Source organism: Carassius carassius, chromosome 50 (genome assembly GCF_963082965.1).
Source record: "Carassius carassius chromosome 50, fCarCar2.1, whole genome shotgun sequence".
Classification (NCBI taxonomy): domain Eukaryota; kingdom Metazoa; phylum Chordata; class Actinopteri; order Cypriniformes; family Cyprinidae; genus Carassius; species Carassius carassius.
This window is the reverse complement of record NC_081804.1, coordinates 4486726-4513411: the sequence shown is the minus strand read 5'-3', so window position 1 is coordinate 4513411 and position 26686 is coordinate 4486726. Positions and strand designations below refer to the sequence as shown.

Below are 26686 nucleotides of genomic sequence, written 5' to 3'. Positions count from 1 at the left end.
TAGGTGTCGGTGTAGGGGTAGATGGTGTGGTAGGTTTTAGTGTTGTTGTAGTAGACTTTGTTGTAGTTGTCGGTGTAGGAGAAGAGGGTGTAGTAGGTTTTGGTGTTGATGTAGTAGACTTTGTAGTAGTTGTCGGTGTAGGGGAAGATGGTGTAGTAGGTTTTGGTGTTCCTGTAGTAGACTTTGTGCTAGGTGTCGGTGTAGGGGTAGATGGTGTGGTAGGTTTTGGTGTAGTTGTTGTAGACTTTGTTGTAGTTGTCGGTGTAGGAGAAGATGGTGTGGTAGGTTTTGGTGTTGTTGTAGTAGACTTTGTGCTAGGTGTCGGTGTAGGGGTAGATGGTGTGGTAGGTTTTGGTGTAGTTGTAGTAGACTTTGTAGTAGTTGTCGGTGTAGGAGAAGATGGTGTGGTAGACTTTGTGCTAGGTGTCGGTGTAGGAGAATATGGTGTGGTAGGTTTTGGTGTAGTTGTAGTAGACTTTGTTGTAGTTGTCGGTGTAGGAGAAGATGGTGTAGTAGGTTTTGGTGTTGATGTAGTAGACTTTGTAGTAGTTGTCGGTGTAGGAGAAGATGGTGTAGTAGGTTTTGGTGTTCCTGTAGTAGACTTTGTGCTAGGTGTCGGTGTAGGGGTAGATGGTGTGGTAGGTTTTGGTGTAGTTGTAGTAGACTTTGTTGTAGTTGTCGGTGTAGGGGAAGATGGTGTAGTAGGTTTTGGTGTTCCTGTAGTAGACTTTGTGCTAGGTGTCGGTGTAGGGGTAGATGGTGTGGTAGGTTTTGGTGTAGTTGTTGTAGACTTTGTTGTAGTTGTCGGTGTAGGAGAAGATGGTGTGGTAGGTTTTGGTGTTGTTGTCGGTGTAGGAGAAGATGGTGTGGTAGGTTTTGGTGTTGTTGTCGGGGATGATGGTGTGGTGGGTTTCGGTGTTGTTGTAGTAGACTTTGTAGTAGTTGTCGGTGTAGGGGAAGATGGTGTAATAGGTTTTGGTGTTGTTGTAGTAGACTTCGTGGAAGCGGTTGGTGTGGGGGTAGATGGTGTGGTAGGTTTGGGTGATGTTGTGGTAGCTGTTGGTGTAGGGGAAGATGGCGTGGTAGGTTTTGGTGTCATTGAAGTAGATTTTGTTGTAGTTGTCGGTGTAGGGGAAGTTGGTGTCGTATGTTTTGGTGTTGTAGTAGACTTTGTGGTAGCTGTCGGTGTAGGGCTAGATGATGTGGTAGGATTTGGTGTTGTTGTAGTAGACTTTGTGGTAGCCGTTGGTGTAGGGGAAGATGGTGTATTAGATTTGGGTGGTCCTGTAGTAGACTTTGTAGTAGGTGTCGGTGTAGGGGTAGACGGTGTCGTAATCTTTGGTGTTGTTTTAGTTGTAGACTTTGTTGTAGTTGTTGGTGTAGGAGAAGATGGTGTGGTAGGTTTTGGTGTTGTTGTAGTAGACTTTGTGCTAGGTGTCGGTGTAGGGGTAGATGGTGTGGTAGGTTTTGGTGTAGTTGTAGTAGACTTTGTTGTAGTTGTCGGTGTAGGGGAAGATGGTGTAGTAGGTTTTGGTGTTCCTGTAGTAGACTTTGTGCTAGGTGTCGGTGTAGGGGTAGATGGTGTGGTAGGTTTTGGTGTAGTTGTTGTAGACTTTGTTGTAGTTGTCGGTGTAGGAGAAGATGGTGTGATAGGTTTTGGTGTTGTTGTCGGTGTAGGAGAAGATGGTGTGGTAGGTTTTGGTGTTGTTGTCGGGGATGATGGTGTGGTGGGTTTCGGTGTTGTTGTAGTAGACTTTGTAGTAGTTGTCGGTGTAGGGGAAGATGGTGTAATAGGTTTTGGTGTTGTTGTAGTAGACTTCGTGGAAGCGGTTGGTGTGGGGGTAGATGGTGTGGTAGGTTTGGGTGATGTTGTGGTAGCTGTTGGTGTAGGGGAAGATGGCGTGGTAGGTTTTGGTGTCATTGAAGTAGATTTTGTTGTAGTTGTCGGTGTAGGGGAAGTTGGTGTCGTATGTTTTGGTGTTGTAGTAGACTTTGTGGTAGCTGTCGGTGTAGGGCTAGATGATGTGGTAGGATTTGGTGTTGATGTAGTAGACTTTGTAGTAGTTGTCGGTGTAGGAGAAGATGGTGTAGTAGGTTTTGGTGTTCCTGTAGTAGACTTTGTGCTAGGTGTCGGTGTAGGGGTAGATGGTGTGGTAGGTTTTGGTGTAGTTGTAGTAGACTTTGTTGTAGTTGTCGGTGTAGGGGAAGATGGTGTAGTAGGTTTTGGTGTTCCTGTAGTAGACTTTGTGCTAGGTGTCGGTGTAGGGGTAGATGGTGTGGTAGGTTTTGGTGTAGTTGTTGTAGACTTTGTTGTAGTTGTCGGTGTAGGAGAATATGGTGTGGTAGGTTTTGGTGTTGTTGTTGTAGACTTTGTTGTAGTTCTCGGTGTAGGAGAAGATGGTGTGGTAGGTTTTGGTGTTGTTGTAGTAGACTTTGTGCTAGGTGTCGGTGTAGGGGAAGATGGTGTAGTAGGTTTTGGTGTTGTTGTAGTAGACTTCGTGGAAGCGGTTGGTGTGGGGGTAGATGGTGTGGTAGGTTTGGGTGATGTTGTGGTAGCTGTTGGTGTAGGGGAAGATGGCGTGGTAGGTTTTGGTGTCATTGAAGTAGATTTTGTTGTAGTTGTCGGTGTAGGGGAAGTTGGTGTCGTATGTTTTGGTGTTGTAGTAGACTTTGTGGTAGCTGTCGGTGTAGGACTAGATGATGTGGTAGGATTTGGTGTTATTGTAGTAGACTTTGTGGTAGCCGTTGGTGTAGGTGAAGATGGTGTATTAGGTTTGGCTGTTCCTGTAGTAGACTTTGTGGTAGGTGTCGGTGTAGGGGTAGATGGTGTCGTAATCTTTGATGTTGTTTTAGTTGTAGACTTTGTTGGAGTTGTTGCTGTAGGAGAAGATGGTGTGGTAGGTTTTGGTGTTGTTGTAGTAGACTTTGTTGTAGTTGTCGGTGTAGGAGAAGATGGAGTAGTAGGTTTTGGTGTTGATGTAGTAGACTTTGTAGTAGTTGTCGGTGTAGGGGAAGATGGTGTAGTAGGTTTTGGTGTTCCTGTAGTAGACTTTGTGCTAGGTGTCGGTGTAGGGGTAGATGGTGTGGTAGGTTTTAGTGTTGTTGTAGTAGATTTTGTTGTAGTTGTCGGTGTAGGAGAAGAGGGTGTAGTAGGTTTTGGTGTTGATGTAGTAGACTTTGTAGTAGTTGTCGGTGTAGGGGAAGATGGTGTAGTAGGTTTTGGTGTTCCTGTAGTAGACTTTGTGCTAGGTGTCGGTGTAGGGGAAGATGGTGTAGTAGGTTTTGGTGTTCCTGTAGTAGACTTTGTGCTAGGTGTCGGTGTAGGGGTAGATGGTGTGGTAGGTTTTAGTGTTGTTGTAGTAGACTTTGTTGTAGCTGTCGGTGTAGGAGAAGAGGGTGTAGTAGGTTTTGGTGTTGATGTAGTAGACTTTGTAGTAGTTGTTGGCGTAGGGGAAGATGGTGTAGTAGGTTTTGGTGTTCCTGTAGTAGACTTTGTGCTAGGTGTCGGTGTAGGGGTAGATGGTGTGGTAGGTTTTGGTGTAGTTGTTGTAGACTTTGTTGTAGTTGTCGGTGTAGGAGAAGATGGTGTGGTAGGTTTTGGTGTTGTTGTCGGTGTAGGAGAAGATGCTGTGGTAGGTTTTGGTGTTGTTGTCGGGGTAGATGGTGTGGTGGGTTTCGGTGTTGTTGTAGTAGACTTTGTAGTAGTTGTTGGTGTAGGGGAAGATGGTGTAGTAGGTTTTGGAGTTGTTGTAGTAGATTTTGTGTAAGCTGTTGGTGTGGGGGTAGATGGTGTGGTAGGTTTGGGTGATGTTGTGGTAGCTGTTGGTGTAGGGGAAGATGGCGTGGTAGGTTTTGGTGTCGTTGAAGTAGACTCTGTGATAGTTGTCGGTATAGGGCTAGATGGTGTGTTGGGATTTGGTATTGTTGTGTTTACAACTTGTGGATGATGTGTTGTTGTTCCAGTTATAAGAGAAAATGTAGTAGAGGATGGTGTAGTAGTTTGTAATGTTTTTGTAGTAGACTTTGTGCTAGATGTGGGTGTAGGGGTAGATTGTGTGGTAGGTTTTGGTGTAGTTGTAGTAGACTTTGTTGTAGTTGTCGGTGTAGGAGAAGATGGTGTAGTATGTTTTGGTGTTGATGTAGTAGACTTTGTAGTAGTTGTCGGTGTAGAAGATGGTGTGGTAGGTTTTGGTGTTGTTGTCGGTGTAGGAGAAGATGCTGTGGTAGGTTTTGGTGTTGTTGTCGGGGATGATGGTGTGGTGGGTTTCGGTGTTGTTGTAGTAGACTTCGTGGAAGCGGTTGGTGTGGGGGTAGATGGTGTGGAAGGTTTGGGTGATGTTGTGGTAGCTGTTGGTGTAGGGGAAGACGGCGTGGTAGGAATCATTGTTGCAGTAGACTTCGTGGTAGCTGTTGATGTACGCGTAGATGGTGTGGTAGGTTTTGATGTTGTTGTTGTTGTAGTAGACTTCGTTGTAATTGTTGATGTAGGGGTAGATGGTGTGGTAGCTGTCGGTGCTGTAATAGATGGTGTGGTGGGTTTCAGTGTTGTTGTAGTAGACTTTGTAGTAGTTGTTGGTGTAGGGGAAGATGGTGTAGTAGGTTTTGGTGTTGTTGTAGTAGACTTTGTGTAAGCTGTTGGTGTGGGGGTAGATGATGTGGTAGGTTTGGGTGATGTTGTGGTAGCTGTCAGTGTAGGGGTAGATGGTGTGGTAGGAATTGGTGTTGTAGTAGACTTCGTGGTAGCTGTTGATGTAGGGGTAGATGGTGTGGTAGGTTCTGATATTGTTGTAGTAGACTTTGTTGTAGTTGTTGGGGTAGGGGAAGATGGTGTGGTAGGTTTTGGTGTTGTTGTAGTAGACTTTGTTGTAGTTGTCGGTGTAGGAGAAGATGGTGTGGTATGTTTTGGTGTTGTTGTAGTAGACTTTGTGGTAGCTGTAGGTGTAGGGGAAGATGGTGTAGTAGGTTTTGGTGTTGTTGTAGTAGACATTGTGGTAGCTGCCGGTGAAGTGGTAGGTGAGCAAGGAATACAGCAGTAGACACGTATTTTATAATCAAAGCATTTAAAAGGGCGGTCTTTCTGTTGATCTTTCTTACACTCCAATCCATATGAAACATTGCACTGGGCAACTTGTTTTGAATAATTAATAAAATCTTCAAAGCTCATATTAGAGTTTTTTACAGACCTACATTCGACACCTATGGGCTCTTTACAGATTTCTTTTCCACTTTCTGCAATTTTTTTATAAGTCTCCAAGTCATTCCCTCCTCCTAATTCAGGATTATATACATTAAACCACTCAGACCACCCACATATAATACATGATGTCGTAGACTTAGTTGATGTTGATGTAAATGTGATAGTTGTTGTTATAGGGGAAGATGGTGTGGTAGGTTTTGGTGTTGTTGTAGTAGGCTTTGTTGTAGTTGTTGGTGTAGGGGAAGATGATGTGGTATGTTTTGGTGTTGTAGTAGTCTTTGTGGTAGCTGTCGGTGTAGGGGTAGATGGTGTAGTAGGAATTGGTGTTGTAGTAGACTTCGTGGTAGCTGTTGATGTAGGGGTAGATGGTGTGGTAGGTTCTGATATTGTTGTAGTAGACTTTGTTGTAGTTGTTGGTATAGGGGAAGATGGTGTGGTAGGTTTTGGTGTTGTTGTAGTAGACTTTGTTGTAGCTGTCGGTGTAGGAGAAGAGGGTGTAGTAGGTTTTGGTGTTGATGTAGTAGACTTTGTAGTAGTTGTTGGCGTAGGGGAAGATGGTGTAGTAGGTTTTGGTGTTCCTGTAGTAGACTTTGTGCTAGGTGTCGGTGTAGGGGTAGATGGTGTGGTAGGTTTTGGTGTAGTTGTTGTAGACTTTGTTGTAGTTGTCGGTGTAGGAGAAGATGGTGTGGTAGGTTTTGGTGTTGTTGTCGGTGTAGGAGAAGATGCTGTGGTAGGTTTTGGTGTTGTTGTCGGGGTAGATGGTGTGGTGGGTTTCGGTGTTGTTGTAGTAGACTTTGTAGTAGTTGTTGGTGTAGGGGAAGATGGTGTAGTAGGTTTTGGAGTTGTTGTAGTAGATTTTGTGTAAGCTGTTGGTGTGGGGGTAGATGGTGTGGTAGGTTTGGGTGATGTTGTGGTAGCTGTTGGTGTAGGGGAAGATGGCGTGGTAGGTTTTGGTGTCGTTGAAGTAGACTCTGTGATAGTTGTCGGTATAGGGCTAGATGGTGTGTTGGGATTTGGTATTGTTGTGTTTACAACTTGTGGATGATGTGTTGTTGTTCCAGTTATAAGAGAAAATGTAGTAGAGGATGGTGTAGTAGTTTGTAATGTTTTTGTAGTAGACTTTGTGCTAGATGTGGGTGTAGGGGTAGATTGTGTGGTAGGTTTTTGTGTAGTTGTAGTAGACTTTGTTGTAGTTGTCGGTGTAGGAGAAGATGGTGTAGTATGTTTTGGTGTTGATGTAGTAGACTTTGTAGTAGTTGTCGGTGTAGGAGAAGATGGTGTGGTAGGTTTTGGTGTTGTTGTCGGGGATGATGGTGTGGTGGGTTTCGGTGTTGTTGTAGTAGACTTCGTGGAAGCGGTTGGTGTGGGGGTAGATGGTGTGGAAGGTTTGGGTGATGTTGTGGTAGCTGTTGGTGTAGGGGAAGACGGCATGGTAGGAATCATTGTTGCAGTAGACTTCGTGGTAGCTGTTGATGTACGCGTAGATGGTGTGGTAGGTTTTGATGTTGTTGTTGTTGTAGTAGACTTCGTTGTAATTGTTGATGTAGGGGTAGATGGTGTGGTAGCTGTCGGTGCTGTAATAGATGGTGTGGTGGGTTTCAGTGTTGTTGTAGTAGACTTTGTAGTAGTTGTTGGTGTAGGGGAAGATGGTGTAGTAGGTTTTGGTGTTGTTGTAGTAGACTTTGTGTAAGCTGTTGGTGTGGGGGTAGATGATGTGGTAGGTTTGGGTGATGTTGTGGTAGCTGTCAGTGTAGGGGTAGATGGTGTGGTAGGAATTGGTGTTGTAGTAGACTTCGTGGTAGCTGTTGATGTAGGGGTAGATGGTGTGGTAGGTTCTGATATTGTTGTAGTAGACTTTGTTGTAGTTGTTGGGGTAGGGGAAGATGGTGTGGTAGGTTTTGGTGTTGTTGTAGTAGACTTTGTTGTAGTTGTCGGTGTAGGAGAAGATGGTGTGGTATGTTTTGGTGTTGTTGTAGTAGACTTTGTGGTAGCTGTAGGTGTAGGGGAAGATGGTGTAGTAGGTTTTGGTGTTGTTGTAGTAGACATTGTGGTAGCTGCCGGTGAAGTGGTAGGTGAGCAAGGAATACAGCAGTAGACACGTATTTTATAATCAAAGCATTTAAAAGGGCGGTCTTTCTGTTGATCTTTCTTACACTCCAATCCATATGAAACATTGCACTGGGCAACTTGTTTTGAATAATTAATAAAATCTTCAAAGCTCATATTAGAGTTTTTTACAGACCTACATTCGACACCTATGGGCTCTTTACAGATTTCTTTTCCACTTTCTGCAATTTTTTTATAAGTCTCCAAGTCATTCCCTCCTCCTAATTCAGGATTATATACATTAAACCACTCAGACCACCCACATATAATACATGATGTCGTAGACTTAGTTGATGTTGATGTAAATGTGATAGTTGTTGTTATAGGGGAAGATGGTGTGGTAGGTTTTGGTGTTGTTGTAGTAGGCTTTGTTGTAGTTGTTGGTGTAGGGGAAGATGATGTGGTATGTTTTGGTGTTGTAGTAGTCTTTGTGGTAGCTGTCGGTGTAGGGGTAGATGGTGTAGTAGGAATTGGTGTTGTAGTAGACTTCGTGGTAGCTGTTGATGTAGGGGTAGATGGTGTGGTAGGTTCTGATATTGTTGTAGTAGACTTTGTTGTAGTTGTTGGTATAGGGGAAGATGGTGTGGTAGGTTTTGGTGTTGTTGTAGTAGACTTTGTTGTAGCTGTCGGTGTAGGAGAAGAGGGTGTAGTAGGTTTTGGTGTTGATGTAGTAGACTTTGTAGTAGTTGTTGGCGTAGGGGAAGATGGTGTAGTAGGTTTTGGTGTTCCTGTAGTAGACTTTGTGCTAGGTGTCGGTGTAGGGGTAGATGGTGTGGTAGGTTTTGGTGTAGTTGTTGTAGACTTTGTTGTAGTTGTCGGTGTAGGAGAAGATGGTGTGGTAGGTTTTGGTGTTGTTGTCGGTGTAGGAGAAGATGCTGTGGTAGGTTTTGGTGTTGTTGTCGGGGTAGATGGTGTGGTGGGTTTCGGTGTTGTTGTAGTAGACTTTGTAGTAGTTGTTGGTGTAGGGGAAGATGGTGTAGTAGGTTTTGGAGTTGTTGTAGTAGATTTTGTGTAAGCTGTTGGTGTGGGGGTAGATGGTGTGGTAGGTTTGGGTGATGTTGTGGTAGCTGTTGGTGTAGGGGAAGATGGCGTGGTAGGTTTTGGTGTCGTTGAAGTAGACTCTGTGATAGTTGTCGGTATAGGGCTAGATGGTGTGTTGGGATTTGGTATTGTTGTGTTTACAACTTGTGGATGATGTGTTGTTGTTCCAGTTATAAGAGAAAATGTAGTAGAGGATGGTGTAGTAGTTTGTAATGTTTTTGTAGTAGACTTTGTGCTAGATGTGGGTGTAGGGGTAGATTGTGTGGTAGGTTTTGGTGTAGTTGTAGTAGACTTTGTTGAAGTTGTCGGTGTAGGAGAAGATGGTGTAGTATGTTTTGGTGTTGATGTAGTAGACTTTGTAGTAGTTGTCGGTGTAGAAGATGGTGTGGTAGGTTTTGGTGTTGTTGTCGGTGTAGGAGAAGTTGCTGTGGTAGGTTTTGGTGTTGTTGTCGGGGATGATGGTGTGGTGGGTTTCGGTGTTGTTGTAGTAGGCTTTGTTGTAGTTGTTGGTGTAGGGAAAGATGATGTGCTAGGTTTTGGTGTTGTTGTAGGAGGCTTTGTTGTAGTTGTTGGTGTAGGGAAAGATGATGTGCTAGGTTTTGTTGTTGTTGTTAGTATACATTCCTCCACACAGATCTGACTTTTCTCATCAAAAATAGGCTTATCCTTTGGACATTTTGGATAACATCCTGCAAAAATGAGTAAACAAATAAATTAATAAAGTTGCACATAGATCATCAGTTCTAAACTGGTGGATCATGATCACAAAAAAGTTTTGTGAATTACTGGCAAGATAGATTACTATTATTTTGATGTATTTTCTTATTAACAATAAAAATGACTGTGATGACTGGTGTAGGGCAGAAAGCCATGGGAATGGAGCGAAGCTGGTGGAGTTAATGATAATGCATGACACCTGCGCCACTCACTGGTCTCGAGTCCCACGGAGGAGTTCCAGAAGAATAAAAGGAGGATTGATGACAGTGAAGGACCAGAGAGGACCTTGTTTTGGTTCTGTTTATTTTAAAGTTTGTGCTTATTTTATTATTAAAAGTTTTGTTCAAATGTTCGCCGGTTCCCACCTCCTTCTTCCCATGACTACAAACTGTGTTACAATGACATTTTATTGGAAATTTAAAGGTTTATGAATATTTCTATGACCCTAAACTCGACAATCCTGAATAAATGTCTATTCCCAAAGATTAGAAACTAATCATTTAATTGCCTTTTACCCTTAATATCTTAATCCATCTAATTCGACCAAAGAGTTGCACTCACTCTCTTATAAGAGCAGACAGGAATGCACATTGTATTTGGCTTACTGTACTAAAAATATGTCAAAGGAGAACTTAACTTCCTCCCAAGCTCAGCTCACTATAAATATTGCCAACTGCTCATAACACCTCCACCCTGGTCAAAAAGGCACAGCAACGCCTTTACTTCTTACGGAGCCTTAAGAAAGTTTATCTGAATCCCAGGATCCTTTTGGAATTCTACCGCTGTACCATTGAGAGCATACTCACAAACTGCATCTCAGTATGGTACAGCAATTGCTCCGCATCTGACCGCAAAGCACTCCAACGGTTAATGAAAACTGCTCAACGGATCACCGGCACCCAGTTAACTTCCATTAAGAACATTTATCACAAGCGCTGTCTGGGCAGGGCTTGAAGAAACATCATCAAGGATGCCTCTCACCCTAACCATGGACTTTTCACCCTATTTTTATTCGGCAGGCGTTACAGGAGCCTACGCTCTCGCACTAGTAGGCTCAGGAAGAGCTTCTTCCCCGAGGCTGTGACACTTCTGAACTCCACACCACCAATCTAACCTGCACCTGGTCTTTTATTGCACTGGTCACAGTACTTTACATACATGTATTTGCACTACTCATATTTTGCACAGACTGCACACTGTTACTGTTGAGTTGTGACTGTTAAGTTGTTACTGTGCAAAGCACAGTAAACTATTCCTATAAAAATATAATTGCACTGCTGTTATTTTGCATAGAATACATTGTTTAACAATACTTTTGCACACTCATCCAACTGTATTTATTACCACTGTTCTCATGTAGCTGCTGTTCATAATGTGTATATATAATCCTACATTGCTCTGTTCATAATGTACATACAATCCCTCCATTGAATTCCTATTTATATTCTGTATATACTCTGCTCAATACTGTATATACTGTAGCAACTCCACTGTACTGTACATTCTGTAAATCATAGCTTCACTTACTTTGCACTTTTATGTATATAAAACACTAAATTCTAGCACTTCTGGTTAGATGCCAACTGTATTTCATTAGCTCTGTACTTGTACTCTGCATAATGACAATACAGTTGAATCTAATCTAATCTACACGACATGGCGGTAGCAACAACAACACTACAATGAGAAAAAAAGGTGCGCCTTCTTTCTTTGCATAAACATCTGGGTGGCATTATGCAAATCTTCCCACATACTGACGTAGATATATGGGGGCGTGTTAGAACGTGCCGTTTCAGGGAGCGTGGACGAGTGTTACATTTTATAAAGAATATCTCTTTGGATTTGAGACTTTAGTCTTTGCAACTTCACAGATCTTCTTTATTCACCAAAGATTGTAACACTCCAAAGAGAAAGGAAAATTTGAAATCGCATCATATGACCCCTATAAAACATCCTCCTCATTATAAACAAAGCATTCAAATAAAGGTCCAAAAATAGTTTGTTTGAATATTGGGTGATATTTCATGACCTCAACAAATAGTTATACTTCAACGGACCATAGATCACAACCACTGGCGTTCAGTCACTTAATGGCTGACACTTATGGTGGACATAGAAATATTATGATTAAGAATTATATATTAAGAATTACATAATTATCTTTTTAAATATTTTAAATGTTCATCACGATTTAAAGGGGTGGTTCAGTGTTTTTTTTATCTAGGCTTGATTGTGTTTATGGGGTGCAGTCTAACGTTAATGGATTATTTTTCACATATTTACCTTTATTCCACACTTCTCTGTCTCTTTTCTGAGAAACTGGCTCATCATTTCCTTATTTTATATGGGCTCTGATTGGTTAGCTAGCCCAGTGTGTTGTAAACTGCCTCTAGCATGACTAAGGCCCAATCTCAATTCTACCCCTTAGCCCTTCCCATTTCCCCTACCCCTCCATTTCGCGCATTCATGTGAAGGGGTAGGGGTGTCTCGATTCTCTTTTGGTTGGAGGGGTAGGGGTAAGGGGAAGATAGCCATTGAAACTAAGATTTTTCGGGACCACACTTCAGACGAAGGGGTATGAATTATCTCGGAAACATGGCTGCTACAGCGAACAAAAAGACACATAAATGTAAACTTTTTGGCATAAATAAAGATTTTAACGAAAAGTAATCATTTGTTTTATGCTACATTCAATTGTGAGTTCATATTAACGGCCATGTTACTCAAAGACATGTTAGCAAAAAATCGCTAGACTGCATGATAGTGCCACAGCATATGTCTGATCAGGGTGATAACTGCCGTAGACACTGATGGGGGCTAATCCCCCCAATAATTAGAATTCGCTAAACCCTTTTATCAAATATTGCCTATTCGAGAGAGAAAGAGAGAGAGAAAGAGAAATGGAAGTTGCGTGTATTCGCGTCTGTGCGTTTATCTTTTTAAAGTGAGTTTACATAAAAACAGCGATTGGAAAATATAAAGCAGCGATTCAGTATTTAAACTGTATTGAATAAAAGTCATGGGGCAGCGTGTACAAGTTTATTTTCTCCTGGATGTGTGAGCTGTGCGATTTCTGATATGTGTGTGTGTCAGTAAGCAGCTCATTAATACGGAACGATAATTAAAGGCTCCAGTATATGTGTGTATTGAAAGAGAAAGATGACGTATGATGGCGTGTGACATCATGGTAGCGGTCTCCCAATCCTTAGGGGAATATTTTCTCCCTTACTCCTTGACACTCTGTTTCAAGGGACAAGGGGAAGGGGTAGGCTGAGGGGTAGGGGAAGGGGTATAAAATAGAATTGGGATTGGGCCTAACCTAAATATACCTAACCTCAGCGGCATGTTCTCCGGTTGTAGTGTAAACAATGGCGTTGTTAATATCTACTGCTTATGTTAGCTTTTAATATACAGTTTTATCCTAATTAAAGCTTCAATACAGTAATACAATGAACCACCCCTTTAAAAGAAAAGTTTGAAACCTCACACTAGTTTGCATGCTTTGATGTCAACAAATGACTGTGACTATAGCATTTCTTAAAGAAGTGGTCAAATATTAAAGATTAAGTGGACATGCAATCCGAACGCACCCCTGGCTCACACAGCGAGTGAGCAGGTGGGTTAATAACGAGATAAGCGATTATGATTGGCTAAGGCAGAGTCATGTGTTTCATGGTAGCCAATCAGAGCCAGTGTTTTTACACACACGCGCCAGCGGCGCCAAACACACACAGTCACACACACGCAACAGCTACACAGTAGTGATGGGAAGTTCGACTCTTTTCCACGAACCGTTTTTTTCGGACGGTTCGATTCAATAAACCGGTTGAAAAAACCGGTTCACCGGTTCTTTTACGCTCGACGTAATGACGTCATTGGCGATGACGTAATGGCGTCACGTCTATCAAACATTTCAAAATATATAGACAGTAATCATAACTTCAGTCAGTTAAAAACCTCATAATCATGAAAAGTTTACAATTAAGTTTTGCAACAATGCACCCAAATACAGTAACAGCAATAATGTGCATATGAGGATTTAAATCTTGAAGATATAAAGTAAATAAATTAGGTGTCATCAGCGCAGAAACCACTATACATAAACCATTGCGATGTATTTGTTATTAAATGAACTTATGTTTCGCCAGATTGCCCCTTCATTCAAGCCTTCGGTTTACCCGCGCTCATAACATTAGCACAGAATCAGTTCAGAATCAAATACCAAAAGAATCAGTTCGGTTCAGAAGCGCTGTGAGTCAGTCGGCTTCACGCTGAATCACGCATGCGCAGTATCATCAGCTCCTCTGTTCTCAAAACGGACACGTCCGAAAGAAACGGTTTTGGTTCAGTGTACTGATGATCCGAAAACCAATGCAACCGGTTCTTGACTCGAGAACGAGAATCACTCTAACCGGCACGTGCTGCAGTTCAGTCTAATCAGCTGCTCTACTCGTGTTCATGTTCTGTTTACTACAAACTCAATTTGTGAATGTGTCATCATTAACTATAAATACAGTACACATATTTTATAAATCATCCCTTATTCCTATTAAACATAGAGTCTTTAGAGTTCTTAATTATTGTCCAACTTCCCTGAAACCCCCTCTGGCCTATACATAATCTACAATATACAGATTAGAAACATTCATCTTAAAAAAAAAAATAATAATAATAATAAAAATGTATATAGATCTTTTATCACACATTCCGAAATACTTTACACACATGCGCAGTAGCATCAGCTCATCGGTTCTCAAGTCGGACGCATCCGAAAGAAACGGTTTTTGGTTCAGTGTACTGGTGATCCGAAGACCGATGCAACCGGTTCTTGACTCGAGAACGAGAATCAGCTCATCGGTTCTCAAATCGGACGCGTCCGACAGAAACGATTCTCAGTTCAGTGTACTGGTGATCCGAAAACCGATGCAACCGGCTTTTGACTCAAGAACGAGAACTGCTCCAGCAGTGGGCATGTTCGTTCGTCATCTGGTTCGGCTCGGTGTTCATCTTCAGTTCGGTCTACACAGCAGTTCAGTCAGTGTACTGTTTGAATAAATTAATTACTCCGGGATATTGGTTTATTCTGACTCAGAGTGAGTGTCAGTCGCGTTAAAAAAGTTAACATCTTAAGTAATTTGTGGATTAATGCTTATTGGAGACGTGAACCGTTTCAAACGATTCAGTTCGATTTGGTGAACTGGTTCAACCGGTTCACTAAGAAGAGCCGGTTAAATTGAACGATTCGTTCACAAATCGGACATCACTACTACACAGAGATTCGCAGCAACAGAAATGGCGAGTCAGGAGCAATCCGATGAAAAGTTGGCATTTTCAAGGTGGAGATATAAGCACTACTTCAAATTCATTGTAGTCAAATGCAAGAACGTGCATGTAATGTGTACATGTAATGTGTGACACACGCATCTACAAAGGCCAAAAAGCCAAAAACACTTTTCTTACAAAGAGTGCAGGATAAAACTCTTGCTGTCTGTTGACATGCAATAAATCTCGAAAGTTATGTATGAACACCTGTTTGTTCTACTTATTTCAACTGACTTATGAAAACTGCTAAAAAAAACAAAACAAATTCTTTTACGTATAGCAACTTTTTTTTTTTTTTTACAGTAACGCAAATAGTTACTTTCCCTGGTAACGAGTTACTTTTATTATAGAGTAATTCAGTTACTAACTCAGTTACTTTTTGGAACAAGTAGTGAGTAACTATAACTAATTACTTTTTTTAAGTAACGTTCCCAACAGTGGTGGTGACTTGACTGTGCTCAGGAAGATCGTTGGTGACTTGACTGTGCTCATGAAGATCAACTGGGACTTGACTTGGTTCCTGAGGATCAACTTTGACTTGACTTGGTTCCTGAAGATCAACTGTGACTTGACTTGGTTCACGGAGGTTAATGGTGACTTGACTTTGCTCATGAAGATCATCGGTGACTTGCTTTGACTCATGAAGTTTAACTGTGGTTTTACTTGACTCATGGGTGTTAATGGTGACTTGACCTGACTCTGGATGGTCAGCGGAGACTTGACCTGACTCTGGATGGTCAACGGTGATCTGACTAGACTCCAGGAAATCAACAGGGACCTGATCAACGGTGACCTGACTAGACTCATGAAGTTTAACTGTTGTTTCACTTGACTCTGGAAAGTCGACGGGGGCCTGACCTGACTCTGGAAAGTCGACGGGGACCTGACCTGACTCTGGAAAGTCGACGGGGACCTGACCTGGACTCTGGAAAGTTGACGGGGACCTGACCTGACCTGGACTCTGGAAAGTCGACGGGGACCTGACTTGACTCTGGAAGATCAACTGCGGCTGTCATCTTGCGCAGCAGCGCCGGACTGGCAGCCATCTTGTGCAGCGGCGCTGGGCTGGCGGCCATCTTGTGTAGAGACTTTGGGGCTTCAATGCTGTCCTCCGCCTCTGCCACAGTGAACGGAGAGTCACATAATATCAGTGTATAGTCCATGATGTCCCTTAAACTGCCCTTAAAATCCCCTCCAGGTAACAATGATTTAGTTGGTTCACTGAGTCCAAAACGGAACAAGTCCTTAAACAAAACTTCATCATAGTACTGTACTTGATATGATAGCTCACAGAACTGTTGAACATACTCTTCAGTAGATAGGGCTCCTTGATGAAGGTGCAATAGCTCATCTACTGGGTCAACGATAGAGTGGGAGAGTTGATATGCTGACCTTGAAGTGGGAACAGACATCTCAGTAACGAGAGTATACCGGGCTGCTGGATCCTGGTATGGCGAAGTCTTCTGTAACGAGGAGTCAGAGGCGTTCGGATCCATGTGCATAATTTTATTAAGAGAATGGTCATACAGGCAGAAATCAGGAACGGCGTCAGGTGTGTTAGGGATATCCAGAATCATTAACGGTAACAAGCAGAGATCGGGGCAGGCAGCAGAGAATCAGAGTCGGTTACACAATCCAAGATCAAACACGGGAAAACAAACACAAGGGAAAACCCTCGGAAATGCTAGACAGGCTATACAAGACTTCACAGTGAGTGAGAGTGAGTGTGCTGCTTTTATGTGTGTGTAAATGAGGTCCAGGTGTGGCAAGGAAATTGGCTGATGAATGAGGTGCAGGTGTGGCAGGTGCATGGTGATTGTGATGCAGTGACACATGGGGAATGTAGCTCGGGTGTGGTGCAACAGTATGAGAGGTGCTAGTGTCCAAGTGACATCTGGTGGTTGATGGGTGGAATAGTCCAGAGTGGAGTGCCCTCTACAGAAGTTCATGGGCACTCCATCTAATGATCGTGACATAGCCCCCAACAGCCCCCCCCACCCCCCCCCCCCCCGAAAGGAGCGGCCAGGTCCATGAGGAAGTGCAGTGGTCGGGGCAGAGCAGGCGTTAAGTTTCTACAATATTTAGTCTTAGCTTATAAGTGGTGATCAGTTTATGTGCATATGACAGGATTTTTCAAAAAAAATTAATACAAGACATAGTCAGCCAGACGATGAACATTATTAACAGCAATTATTACATGATGCAGTCACACTTGTAGCAACATTTGTTAGTTCTGTTAGTTCTTGTTGATTCAGGGCTAGCATCATCTGGGGTCCTCTGAGGGGCCAGCATCATTGTGTATGGTGTACCAAGTATTGAGGTCTCTGGGTTCTTTTGGGTAATAATTATATAAAGTGGACATATTATTTTTGAAGGATAAACAAAATGTCTACTTGCTTAAATAGCATTGTTGTTTTCCAGTGCTACCTTGTTTGAGTAAATTATATAAACTGTAACTGAGGGTAATGATCTTGAAGATTGCATATTTAACAGAATAACTACTGTAGATAAATATTACTCATCAAACTCTGACTGGTCATGTTAAATTTACTCAGTTCTTAATATCTTAGTTAAGTAGACTTTACTTAATTCAATACTTACATTTTACTTAAAATCATGCAAAATAAAAATTAAGTAAATATACTTATTGTTTTTTTCAGTGTAGGAAAACTAATTCTATGTCAATATTCTTATGAAATATTAGATATTATTATGAAAATCTGGCCAATTACTACTCCCATACTTAAACAAAGTTTAATGCTATTATATAATTATATATGTGTTTTAAGTCATTTTAAAGTTTATTTTTTCACTTAGGTATATTTTTACTACTGAAAAAAAATAAAGAAAAATGTGATTATTCGATTAATCAAATACCAAAATATTCGTTAATGACAGGCCTACATGTTCGCTCATTTTGTAAATGTAATAAAAAATTTGACAATCACAATCTGGGTGCTTAATGCAAATGGTCACATTTAAAAAATTAGGCAATTATATTAATCCATCTATGCAAATGTATCTTTATGTATAGAGACAAAAGCATGAGGTTAATCACTGTCTGTCACGTCAGTTTATAGTGATCGTGTATATTTGCATTAACACTGATGAATGGTACACCACAAACAAAAAATAACAATAAATAAATTAATTCAGTTTTTTGGTTACAAAAATACAAAATAACTTCAGGGAAATAGTTTTAAACCCCTATCTAAATGGATACTGATTTTAAAGGGGTCATATGATGCTTTTTTAAGGATCATTTTTTAGTGTATTTAGTGGTTCAGAAATGTAACGACACTTTGCATAATCGAGAGCTTCATCTTTCAAAATAAAGGTAATGTCATTTAATGTCCTTAGTTTTACAATCAGCTCAAGCCCGAAAGGGGAACAGATTGTCGTAGCAATGTCAGAATTAACTCTTCTCTTAGGTTCATGAAACGGTCGTCTATAAAAATTGGCATTCTGCTGTAATTAATATTACAGATTCCTAAATGCATCTTCTTCTGGAAGGCCAAATAAAGTGCTTTTGCTTTCACCTAAAAACACACAGCATCTCCCTTACATGGCTGCTTCAACACTAAATGCAGTTACTGGAGGGATGACCGCCTACTCCAGGGAGCCGATGGCTGTAGAGCAGTTAGCGGAGGAACCAACGAGCCAGAGGGATGCCAAAGATTGGGGACCAGGATGGAGCTGAGAGCTCTGGCGACCATAATGGAGGCAGAGATCCGTAGATCCATGGCAGAGCCTGAGCGACTGAGAAACAAGGTAGAGCTGGGGGGAGGGAGCGAAGAGGTGTAACCAGGAGTGCTGTCCTGAGGAGATTGCGGGTAGACGCCTGACCAAGGTGGAGCCAGAGGGACGAGGGAGCCAGTAAGAGCTGTGGGATTGACGGGTGACAGTGGAGGTGAGGGAGCTAGGAGCCTAGGTGGAGTGACTGGGTCTACAGGCTGAACTCAGGAATGGGAGCCCTCTCGGGGGTTCACCCAGGGACAGAAGGCCTCTCTGGGCTGGTCATGGAAACAGGAGCCCTCTCTAAGCTAGACGGGGAAATAGGGGTGATAAAGGGTTCATATCCCAGTCTATAAGGTCCCCCTTCAAGTTCAGCAGTCAAAGATGTATAATCAACTCACCCTCAGCCGCTCATTTCTCACTGTCCACAGCTAGTACCCTCTGGGTACTGTCGCCAGCTCTCGCACCTGGTTTGACAGGTTTGGCTCAAAGTCCAGGGCGATCCTATGCTAAGTTGCTCGGCTTTGCGCTGGCTTGTCGATCGAGGTGGGAATTGGCTCTCTGTCTTCGGTGGGCTTGGGTTGATGCTCCGCACCATAGGGAGATGGTGGGGCAGGCTCTGGGTTAGGAGTTGGGAGCCAGTTTCCACTCCACGAAGGCAGCAAAGTCCTCTCGAGGATCATCCTCGGACAACAGTGTTCTGCACTCTATGTTTAAACTTGCATTGTAGAATGCACAGAGCATGTCTCAGTAGCTGGTGATGTTAGCTAGCAGCAGGAACAGTCTCGTATGGTCCTTGAGAGATCTGTCCCCCTACTCCAGCAGGAGGAGGAGGAATTTGGGATGAATGAGGGGATTAATGGGCACAACGGAGCAAAAAACACACAAAAAAAAACCAGAAACAAAAACGGAGGTAACACTCAGAGGTTACTGTTTCTAGGTCGGGTCTTCTATCACGGTCTGTGTCGGAGAGGAACGATGGAATAAACGAAACAATCTTCAATAAAATCTAAACACAGGGTACATCCAACACTGGGTGTGGCAGGAAACACACAAATATAACAAATAGACCCGACAAAAACAGGCATAGACTTAAATACAGGGGATGACTGGGGAAACACAGGTGCATGGGTTCATAATCAAACTAATCAGACTGAACAAGGACAAGAACATAAAAAAAAAAAAAAAAAAAACAGAACACAACAGAAACGTGGGCAAAACATAACATAGACAGTCCAGAATCCTGACACTAATATAGACAAAAGCATCCAGCTTTTGCTTTAGGCAAACCAATATCTGCTGTAGCTGAGCTGAATAAAAAGCACAAACAGTCTGACTGATAAAATACGAAGACAATAAACACACAAATTCGAAAAATATATGGTTTATGTGTGTTTTTCTATTATAAAAAACTATATGATTAATGCAGTACTGGTTAACATATAATTTAGTATAGAAACTATAAAATATACACTACCGTTAAAAAGTCTGGGATCAGTAAGAATTGTAATGTTTTAAAGAAGTCTCTAATGTTCATCAAGGCTGCATTTATTTGATCAAAAATACAGATAAAATGTAATCTTGCTAAATGTTATTACAATATAAAATAATGGTTTCTATTTTAATATCCTTTAAAATGATGATCCTGCCATTTTCCTCCTCCTGCTGGAGCAGAGGAGCCTTTCCCTCAAGGATCATTCAAGACAATTTGTGGAAATCGCCAACCATAGCCACCACCCGAACTACTGCCTATGCACTTTCTATAAGACCAGCCTGAACGACGAGTGTAAAGCGCAGTTGTCCGGAGATGGTCCTTGGGGCAATTTTGCTGCTTTTTTGGAGTGGGTAATGTCCATTGCCTCTGACTGTGGACATTGCAGACTACACCAGGCCCACTCCAGACCCAGAGCCCAGCCCACCATCTCCACGATGCGTAGTGTTGTAGTCGAGACCAGCTCATTCGAGTCCGAGTCCAGATCGAGTCCAGAGAGGGTTGAGTCCGAGTCAAGTCCGAGTTCAGAAAGGGTCGAGTCCGAGTCAAGATCGAGTTCAGAAAGGGTCGAGCCCGAGTCAAGACAGAGACCAGAGAGATTGGGTCTGAGACAAGACCTAAAGAAATCTTCAAGAGTATGTAAAATGTTTGGTGGAAATAAGGGTAAAATGGCCACATAGTATGTGGTGTAAAGGTAATTTTATTAGAATTATGAATTGTTACTTGTCAGTATTAAGTGCTCGTTTTGTGACCATTTTGTCCTACTTTGTAAAAATAACACAGTTGAGAGAAATAATGTAGCAATGTGGCTTTCTGGAAAGCGGGATCACTACAGGCGGATGGCAGGAGGGTAACTTAGCGTAAAATAGAAGCGAGCGGGCGGGTCAAGGTGTGGGAGAGAAACTGGCGGGAGCTGGACTAAAAAGTAGACTTCTGCGCTGCGGCCGAACTAAGCATTAGCTGATGCGTAAAATGTATGCATATACAAGAAATTATGAGTTCTTAATCTTAATCTTTCGCTCCACATGTCGATGAAAATTGGAAGTTGTTCCCTTTGCTTCGGTGATTGATGTACCACAGAGTTTACATATCCCAGAATGTTTGTTTTTTAAAGTCTTAATGCATACCAACTCTTTGTGGTTCTTATATGCAAACTGAATAATGCTTGATGTAACAGACATTTTTTTTAAAAATCCAGCTGCCTCTGCACTAACATTACGCTAACGTCTCACGCTGTTTTTATACAGTCTATGGTCTCACGTCACAAGAAAATCACCAGTCATTGAATGTGTCAATCATACATCAATTTAAAGAAACATTAACATATAGTAATAATCATGAAATATTTTGATTGGGACTCGAGTGGACTCGGGCATAAGTCCGATTCCTAATATGTTCGAGTCCGAGTCAATACCGAGTCAAAATGCACACGAGTCCATGACAAGACCGAGACCATTAAAATACGGTCTCGAGACCGAGTCCAAGACCGAGTCCGAGTCTCGAGTACTCAACACTGCATGGAGCGCATGCCGTTCCAACCTCCTCCACCGCTGTCGTCTGGCAGCCCTTCTGCTCGCCCTCAGTCCACTGTCTGTGCACTGGATTCGTCACAGGTCTGCCACTCTTCAGCGGCGTCGTGGCTGGAAGATAGCCCCTCCGGCTGCACCTTGGTCTGTCATTTAATTTCCATCCCTCAAATTCTTTGAACTAGTTTCTGTCTCCCCTTGATTGAGTCATCATGTTCAGGGGTTTTGTGTCAATTACCCTCATTGACGGTCCCCTTATAAGTTGCATTCTGTTCAGTGTCTCGTCGATGTGTACGTGTGTTTGTGTCTTCTCCCTATGGTTTACCCCACTTGGATTATTAAAGACTTTGTATCATCTTCCTCGTTATGTGCTTCTCTCCTGCATCCCACCATGACTGTTGGCAACAGTTGTGCTGCCAAATTTTCAACTTTCAATTTTCAAACACACTTTTTCAGGATTCTTTGATGAATAAAAACAACAGCATTTGTTCAGAATATAAATGTTCTATCAATTTAAATATTTGCTATCACTTCTTAAAAATGTAACGCATCTTTGCTAAATAAGAGCTTTAGTTTCTTTTGAACTACCCCAAACTTTTGAACAGTAGTGTATATTGTTAGATATGTTGTAAATGCACTTTTTATTCATCAAAGAATTCTGGGAAAAAAAAGAATAACAGGTTCCAAAAAATATTAAGCAGCACAAAAGTTTCCAGCACTGATGAAAAATCAGCATATTAGACTGATTTCTGAAGGATCATGTGACACTGAAGACTGGAGTAATGATGCTGAAAATCAGCTTTGCATCACAGGAATAAATTAGATTTTAATGTAAATCAAAATAATATTTCACAATATAATTTTTCCCCTGTATTTTTGATCAAATAAATTCAGCCTTGATGAGCATAAGAAACTTTTTAAAAACATAAAAAATTGATCTAATCCCCAACTTTAGAACGGTAGGGTACTTTCTGCCTTCTTCTGTGATAAAAATGGGAAAAAAGGTGTTCTTAGTAGCCTTTACAAATCAATCTTTAATTTTTCATTAGAAAAATATTTAACATAATATGATAGCTCCTTGCAACAGCTAACGTTACTTCCACAGGCTACACACAGCAATATAAACAACAGATGTGCATGCCCTCTTCACGTCGTTCTTGTGATATAATAATAATTTAATAATAAAAATATACACACAGACCGCTCCACTGGGAACCCCACTTAACGGCAGCCGCGGATGTTATTGAAGGTGTCTGGTAGCAGGCTAATTTACTAAAGGTGTCTGAGCGTGATTGATCATCCAGATGAGATCATCAGGTGAAAGGTCATCATATGGATCATTCAATTTATGAATAAATTATTATTCATTGATTTTACTAATAGTTAGATTGGGCAGGCCTTCACAAAAGGGTGTTTAATAAAAATAAAAAAAAGTACCTTGACAAACCTAGACACTTTGGGCATCAAGGGGAAAAGGGGCAGGTGCTCAAGTTGACAACTCACCTTCAAGGTTGGGTAAATTGTTGTCGCAGGTAGCATTAGGGTTGAGACAGGTTTTGTAGCAAGATGTATGACAAGGACTGTAATGCCATGTGCAGTCATCTTTTCCAGTATTGTAGTAGTCACAGTACACAGCTGACAGGGAATCATTGATATGAGTATGAACATGTACAGTTGAGCTAAATGTAATACAATAAAACTGCAGTACATTGTTGAAAGATAGAAATCACTTCAAGCAATGATCAGACAATTAATTCATTCACATTATCTTTTTTTTTCTTTCGTGAAAACAGTACCTGAAGATTCAGAATCTGCACGAAATTCACATTTAAAGATTATAGAGAAATGAATATGCTTACGGCAGATCTCAGGTGTTCTCCAGTTAATACAAACGTCTGCCTCATTGCAGGCTTGAGCATAAGCTGCCACAGCTGTACAGAAACACTCACAGTCTCCACCTGTGTCACATGCACATGAGTCCTTCACACAGTTATCATAATATGGGTTTTGATCCACCTGTGGGAACAAGCATTTCCATCCTTAACAAATATGTAGGATTCTTTTATTCTTTTATCACTATAGGGAACTACATTTATTGACACAAACGTCTTTGCAACTGTACCTTGTTATGACAGACTTTGAATGGTCCCTTGATATCTTTGATGATGCTACATTGTATTTTTGCCCATGTCTCTCGATTTGGGGTCTCAACACATGGGTTAAAGTCTGGTTTTGCATCTGGGCAATTACTTAACACTTTCCAGCTGTCCACAAACTCCATTATATTTGTAGTTGGCAAATTTCCCTGAGTGGTAAAGTCGTCTTTTGCATCTCCATTGAAATTTCCACACAGGCCACATACATCTTCCTGTGAAAAAGCAACAAATCACAGATGTTGTAAAATTGATCAAATTCAGGGACTATTGTACATAATCTGGAAGTACAAGTTCAAAACATGTAAAAAATTCTGATCATCATTCATGACTTCAACTCACCATGTGCTGAGGTTGCAGAATAATGCGGACGGTGGTTTTGCGGTCCCACAAAACTGTCAATCCGATGTTAGCATCAATGACAAGGTACATCCCAAAGTTTCTCTCAGTGTACCTGATCTCTGGACCACTTCCAGTATCAGCGGCTGTCACAGTCCCACCAGAAAGCAGCAGCATTGTCCTCTGTATAAGAGAGGAGTAAAAAAATAAAAAAACAAAACAAGCACAAAATTCACAAACATGATAAACCAGACAGTCACTGACATTGAGTCTATATTGCTTTGAAATGTTAACGAAGATGGGGAGAAGATCCATCATTGCCCTTTCAAATGTAAAATTGCATGCGCTATTATTGTCTTATACCACACATAACAATAATGTTAACATAACAACAATAACAATAAAATAAAATAAACTTAACATGCTGAACAACTTGCTTTAGTATTTCATTAAAAAAAAAAAACTAATTGTAGCATAATATTGAATGTTTTGCTAAATATAACAGTGTTCTTACCCCCAAAAGTATTTTAACAGCCTTTGAACATGTGGTTCCTGTTGTTCCACAAGGCATATTCTCAGTGATCACATAAAAATTGCCAGTTTTATTTCCACAATTGTTCTGCAAAACAAGAGAATGTGACTTGTTGCCTCTAGAAGGAAGGGGCTTATTTGTAATTTTATTTAAATAAAGATTCTGACCAAATGCACATACCTGAGCAGCAATATAACTGCAGCCTCCACTGAAACCAAATCTTTGCTGATCAAAGGTTCTATAATGTCCGCTGCCATATATGGTGCATATTCCTGGACACTTATAATGTGTACATTTCCATTTCCCCCCTTGGCAAGTGCTGTAAATATAGAGATAGACTCAAATCTTGTGAGGTTCTACACTATTATGCTATAGATAATTAAAGGCCAGGTTGTATTTTCTCATTATTTATGGGTTTTATGGTAATGAAACTTTCAAGTAGCAATGGCAATGGCTTTTTTTATTACTTTTACATTACTTGAAATAAAGTTCCCCTTCAGGAACTCGAGCTGCGTCAAAATACTATATGACCACGCTCGGAATCATGTGTGTAATCAGTGTGCAATGTCTAAAGCCGAGGCTAAGACTAATCATTGGAAGAGTGAGGGCAGACCTTGTTTTAAGCTGTGTGTTCCTCCCCGTCCGCGTTATATTATGGATGGGGATACACACAGTCTGTGCGTGGTCTGCCTGGGAGCGAAGCATACAGAGTTGGCTCATGAGCAAAGGGTTTTCGTTGCATATGCTTCACTCCCGGAAGGTTCTCTTCAAGAAGGGAGCCTTCGCCTGCATCTCTTGTGGTACTGTCTGCACACAATGGCTGTGTTTCAGGCATACTAAGGCCGACCTGCTGAAGGAGCTGGATTAGGGCGACGAGGTCTTACCACACCCCTCTCGGTGGCCAGTCAGTGGGTAAACACCCCTTGGTTATACGTTTCCTCCAAGGTGCGCTGAGGCAGAGGCCCACAGTATGATCTCATGAGACCTTGCTGTGGTGCTAGAAGCTCTCTGTAGGCCTCCCTTCGAGCCAATTGAGGAGATTTCTGATCGCCATCTCACTTTAAAGACTATCTTTCTTCTGACTATATGTTCTCTCAGGAGCGTTGGGGATCTGCAGGCTCTCTCCGTGGCCCCTTCCTACCTAGACTTTGCTCCTGGTCTGGCCAAAGCTTTCCTCTACCCTGGTGCATGGTATGTCCCTAAGGTCCCCTCCTCTACACCGAGGCCTGTCCTATTCCAGTCCTTCTCCTTCCTTTCGGGAGCCCATCAGCAGAAGCTTAATTGTACAGTATGTGTCCAGTGCGGGCTGCGTCTCGGTGACATACTTCTGTGATTGCTTGCTTCATTGCTAGAAGCTGATGCCGGTTCGACAGCACATGCTTTTATAGCTTCCTGGTCTCTACATCACCCATCTGTGATGTCTCGCCCATCCATTGGTCTGATTACACACATGATTCAGAGCGTGGTCAGGCTGAAGGCAACGGTGGTCCCATAGTGTTCCGACTCAGTGTCTTGTTCCCTCAAGGACCATGGTTACATGCGTAACCTGGAGATGTTTTCATTACTTTAAATAAAATAATCATTAATTGAACTAAAAAAAAAAACATTTAGAATGTTTATTGTTTATGCAGTTTAACCTGAAGTACTAAAAAACAACTAAAACTGAAATAGAAATCAATAAAAAACAATATTTTTTTAAAAAGTAGCTAAAAAATTATGAACACAAAATGTCTTATACTTTAAAATTAAATTAGAATGGAAAATATGAAAACACCGGTTTTACAGACCATTTATTGCAATCTGTGGTTATCGTAGATCCTTGTGCATAAAACTGTCCATCATGTTTACACGGGCAGTTATCCGGCTTAACACAATGTCCTCTGTCATCATCCAACAGACCTGAAGGACACTGGCAGCCAGACTGACAGTGCACTGAGAACTGGAAAGAAGAGAAAACATTATGTACAAGCAAAATGCTGGTATCCACACTAATAACACCATCAGCAGAATCAAGTGATAGACTTTGGTAAAGAAAAAGAGAGATGTTGGAATTTACACACTCACACAGTCTACTTTCTGTTGTAAACAAGTCTTTGCACACTCCAACCCATGTTCATCTGGGGCCGCTGTACTGCAGTTGAAGAAAACCTTCGGCGAGGAACATACTGCAAAGATATAAGACGCAGATGCTTCATCATTAATTTTTATATTTGTTATTTTTATATCAAAAACCATATTTAAAGACTGTTTACATCAGACGTCAAGCAGTTTTGCGGATAAGGGTGTACTTCTCATATTACCATTTTATATTATATTATATAAAATAAATTATCATTGTTAGATTAAAGCAAAAGCAAACTTATTTCACTTAAGCAGCAGGTGAAAGTATTTTTTCATACCCTGAGTTTGGTTTTTCCAGGAACGACAGTGGAGTTTTCCTTTTATACAAATACTGGACAAAGACATAAGATCAAACTCTATGAAAAACAAAGGCTTTATATAACTAGTGCACTAATACCTATATTA

The 26686-nt window shown here is 41.5% G+C and overlaps 1 protein-coding gene across 1 annotated transcript in view; it reads right to left on the bottom strand.

Annotated features, from left to right (window-relative positions):
• The window catches only part of LOC132133312 (mucin-2-like), a 36360-nt gene that overhangs the window by 1645 nt on the left and 8029 nt on the right, over positions 1-26686 (bottom strand). The window contains exons 17-37 of the mRNA XM_059546111.1: positions 26560-26612; positions 26225-26325; positions 25948-26099; positions 24341-24479; positions 24143-24247; positions 23632-23811; positions 23259-23504; positions 22996-23152; positions 22640-22771; positions 8574-9033; positions 8106-8424; positions 7671-8048; positions 7440-7552; positions 6381-7251; positions 5850-6191; positions 5415-5792; positions 5184-5296; positions 4030-4995; positions 3310-3896; positions 246-1878; positions 57-171 (exon numbers count right to left, since the gene is read on the bottom strand). Of these exons, the coding sequence (XP_059402094.1) occupies positions 57-171; positions 246-1878; positions 3310-3896; positions 4030-4995; positions 5184-5296; positions 5415-5792; positions 5850-6191; positions 6381-7251; positions 7440-7552; positions 7671-8048; positions 8106-8424; positions 8574-9033; positions 22640-22771; positions 22996-23152; positions 23259-23504; positions 23632-23811; positions 24143-24247; positions 24341-24479; positions 25948-26099; positions 26225-26325; positions 26560-26612 (7540 nt within the window). The remainder of the gene's footprint in view (positions 1-56; positions 172-245; positions 1879-3309; positions 3897-4029; positions 4996-5183; positions 5297-5414; positions 5793-5849; positions 6192-6380; positions 7252-7439; positions 7553-7670; positions 8049-8105; positions 8425-8573; positions 9034-22639; positions 22772-22995; positions 23153-23258; positions 23505-23631; positions 23812-24142; positions 24248-24340; positions 24480-25947; positions 26100-26224; positions 26326-26559; positions 26613-26686) is intronic.